Genomic DNA, 4103 nt, shown 5'->3' on the forward strand with positions numbered 1-4103 from the left:
GTGGAGTAGCTACAAAACGCATTAACAGCGGACAGTACTGCGTTGGTGTTTTGGTTTTCCTTTTCGTAAGAAGGCACATTACAGTAGAATATGGACTCTATTGGCAAATAAACCAAAGTACCCTCCAAGAAACTCCAGTCCACCCTGTTACATGCCTTCTCAAAATCGAGAAGGGGTCCTCTGTCAACAAGTCTCTGTAGAAAGCAGTGGCCACGTCTTGGACTTGCTTTGGCTCTATAGTAACTAAGCCATTGACTCTCCTGAGTCTATTGATCCCTGCTCTTGAGTAACGAGGGCCGGTCGTGGCAAAGAAATCTGCAGTCTCTCTATCTCCTACCTAAGTCCACTCAGCTGCCTTACTATGATATCAGAACTCCTGTATCCTCTCCTTAATCTATCGTAGCTCTAGACAAGCACTCGCTCTCAGAGTGAGCCTCCTGTAGTCTCTGCAAAGGGGCCAACCTTCGTCTCAATCTCAACCCTCGCTCTCCCAGTGCTCCAGTCAAGCGTGGGCCGCCTCACAAAAGAGACCACTCTGATGTCCTGTAGTCCCCTTGCAGCCTCCAATGCTGCCGCAACGTCTCCCTCTAGACGTGTGTGTGTGAGAGAATGAGAATGTGTGTGTATGTAAAGATAGATCTATATGTATGTCGACGCAAACACATGCTTGTGCATTCACACGCACTACACAGAGAGGCACATGATGTGCATATACACACAGTGCACATACAGAAATATGCACACTCACACGCTCGCACGCAGATGTCTCTAATTCGACCAACGAGGCTCTTCCCAGGGCATGCAGCTAACTGAGTACTGTTCTGTGTGAACCAAAAAAGTGCATGGACACATGAACTGCTTAATTGGGCGTTATGATTGCGAACAAGGCCTAAAGCCAAGAGTATTATAAGGTAGAAGCTTCTTTAAAATATAGGGCACCAGTGTGAATTGCTTGCCTATAAAGCTTCAGGCATGCCCACGACAGATATCAACTATGTTATGTATTCAAATATTCAGGTGGGTTTGGGCAGTCTGCCATGGAGTTTCTTACAGAGACAACGAGCTAACAGAACTGTACTTCGGTCCAATAAAAGCATGGGTAATACATTACATGAGCAGGAGAGATACTCTCTCCCAAACATTACAATTCTCTCTCCTAAATGTGGCCGCCTTTTATGACTTGTGAGAGCTGCAGCTGGAGTTCGGACCTGGTTCCTGCTAGTTGGCAGGCCAGGTTGTTATTACTCAGGCTAGAGCAAAAAATACAGTTTGTACAGACTAAGAGTTCAAAGATAAATTAAGAGAGCGCCACCAGGATAGATTTGAACCCTGTACCTCCACTTCCAGAGGCATGAGCACTTCTGCTGCTGGGCTATAGTTGATGAAAGAGAGCAGCACATCATGCCACATCTTCTTTAAAAAGATGTTTTTTGAGACGATTCCTTTCCTTTGAAATGTCTATGAGGTTGTGAGCTTCTTGGGGTGGATTTTGTTTCAATGATGTGATGAACTCTTCTATGTCAAATGGTGGGGGGCTGGGTTGAGAAGATTCTAGCTGGGGTTGATAATCCCCATTAGCAAGGTTCCAATTCAAGGCAAGCTTGAGCTTTTCACGAGAGGTGTTGGAGTAGCCAAAGCGTGAGCTATTGCCATAACCATTTGCAATTCTACCTATATGGTCTCCGAGGTTGAGATTGGCCCTAGTTGGTGAAGGTAAATGTTTAAGCAAGGGGTGAAGCATGCTAGCATATGAGGGCACACATTTGTACAGCTGTGAGAAAAACCATAGCCACATGCACCCACATATGGTACTGCCTAACACCACAGTTACTGTCATGTTGGTTTTGTATTGTGCAATGTAAGGGACAGCTGCAAACCCTGCTGCAGAGAATGCACATAACACCATAACTAGGGTTAGGGCTAGCAACGTTGCAGCTGACACTATGGCCAACCTCACCTGCTTTACTATCTCTCCTATGTATTTCTTAGGTGTAGGAAGGAATGCACCGATGCCCACTGACACAGTCCCCATGGCAAAGAAGAAAGCTAAGCTGTTGGTTGCCCAGAACACCCTCATACTTAAAGGCTTGAAATCAGATGAAGGCAATTGTAGCCACCCTGCAAAGGTCACACTAGCTATCAACACTGCCCCCACCAGAGTTGCATTGAGAGCTTGTGCATACACTTCTCTGTCTCTGTATTGCTTCTCCTCATAGGCTTTAAAATCAGTTCTTTCTATCAAAACCTGCACTATCTCATGGTCCCTTAGCTCGAATGCATGTTGCTGTGCTGTCTTCCCATCTGCATCCTCTATACTCGGCCTCACTTGCTGATGATTTAATAGCTTCTGCACTATGTCCTTCCTCTGATGAACCACAGCCCAGTGTAAACAAGTCCTTTTGTGCTCATCATCCCATTGATTCACAGTCAATTGAATATTCTGAAACATTTTCAACATGATATCAAATGCAAGGTCTTTTTTAGCATACAAGGCCAAATAAGTAGGCAAAGTGGCAGCAAACAGAGTGATCCTGCCATCGATCTTTGAGTCGCTCATAAGCTCCCTAATAAGCCCCTTAATGATGGTCTCCAGAGTGATCTCCACATTGTCCACCTCAAGAATTTCATAAAAAACCTCTTTATGGTTTTGGAACAAAGCAAAGACTATTGGTGTGAGACCAGATGGGTGAGGAAGCCTATCTTTACCCACATGAAAACCAGAGGTTTTGAGAGCTTTTACAGCTTCTACATTTCCGGCCTTTGCAGCAACATGAAGGAAAGTGTCCCCATGGATATCAGGTTGGAGGAGATGTGAATCCTCTGCAATGGTTAGTAATTTGCAAATAATTGTTTCAGAGTGTGCATGTTGGGCTGCGTAATGCAAGAGGGTCCTCTTATTTCTATCCATTGCTTTAATGTCTATTTGTCCCACAGTAGAAAATAATGCTTCAAACATTTCTGTGTCTTGGCAAAAGCTCACAGGCATCACCTCATCATGGTTGAGTTTGCAGATATTTGCACCATTGTCCACCAACAGCTTGACGACACCTGTCTTCCTGAGGAGTACGGCAAAGTGAAGAGGGGTGTTGCCGTCCGCATCAGCAGCATCCACGTCAGCCCTTTGCTTGCAGAGCAGCCATTCGGCAGCGGCCAGGTGTCCGCCAGCCGCTGCGTAATGTAAAGCCGATTTCTGATTGACTGTGCATCTTTCGTTGACATTTTCTGGCTTGAGAGCTTGCAAGACCTCGACGTGGCCACTGGTGGCAGCTCGGTGAAAGGGTAGATGGCCGTTACTATCACGAGCATTTTTGTCAGCTCTGCCACGATGCAAGAGGTCGTGAACTTTTTGAAAGTTCCCTTTCCGTGCCCAGTAGTGCAGCAAGGGCGGTCCTGTGTCACCATTCTCTACAATGAGAGGGTCCATGCCTCATAAATGGCTAAGCGAAGATGTAATGATCGCGTATGGCTTGGCTTCCTTCTCTATGTGTGTATGTGTGTGTGTCTGTATTCTGTGTGGTGTGCGTGTTCGTCGTGTATGGGGTTCTCTCTCTCCCCATTTATAATGTGAGGTGTTATTTCGTGATTATTTCCAGCTCCTTTCGCCAAGAGGCCACGTGGCTTGGTCTTGTCAACCCGTGCCTTCTTCTCCAAGTTTCCAAGAGGGACGATTCATACGCACCTCTACTTGAGTATTTAAACCACGAGGTGTCAAAACCTTCAGCCATAAATTTTTAAGGTATTTTTCAACTTTAGTGTTGGAAACACACTAGACCTTGGTTTTTTTCTTTTCTTACACTAGTACTCATCACAATGAAAACAACGCAAAAAGAGTCAATTTCAAAGAATTTGCAAAAGAGTAAATTCAATCATTGTTTCTCACCACCTATAGTTCACTATTCTAACTCGCTTAGCCCCCCAACGAGCCATGCATGCCAAAGAGTAACATTCATAACAAGAAATGCATAGTGAATGAATTGAGTTCAATGGTGTGAAATCTGAGATTTTGAAATTTGCAAGTGTTGCCTCCTTTCGGCAAGTTGATTTCAGAGCTTTTGTAGACACCAAGGGTGCCCCGATGCAACAATAGAGTTCAAATGGTGGGC

General features: G+C 45.1%; 1 protein-coding gene across 1 annotated transcript; it reads right to left on the reverse strand.

Moving 5' to 3' along the window:
• Positions 1-984: 984 nt before the first annotated feature.
• LOC147631852 (uncharacterized) lies at positions 985-3517 on the reverse strand. The gene has a single exon (XM_086808407.1). The coding sequence runs from the start codon at positions 3422-3424 to the stop codon at positions 1400-1402; it is 2025 nt and encodes a 674-aa protein (XP_086664533.1). The 5' UTR covers positions 3425-3517; the 3' UTR covers positions 985-1399.
• Between the last annotated feature and the right edge of the window lie 586 nt (positions 3518-4103).

The sequence above is a fragment of the Cibotium barometz genome, chromosome 14, assembly GCF_041138505.1.
Source record: "Cibotium barometz isolate CiBa-2024 chromosome 14, ASM4113850v1, whole genome shotgun sequence".
NCBI lineage: Eukaryota > Viridiplantae > Streptophyta > Polypodiopsida > Cyatheales > Cibotiaceae > Cibotium > Cibotium barometz.

Coding starts and splice junctions, on each gene's coding strand:
- LOC147631852 (XM_086808407.1), bottom strand. CDS start 3,424: ATGGACCCTCTCATTGTAGAGAATGGTGACACAGGACCGCCCTTGCTG.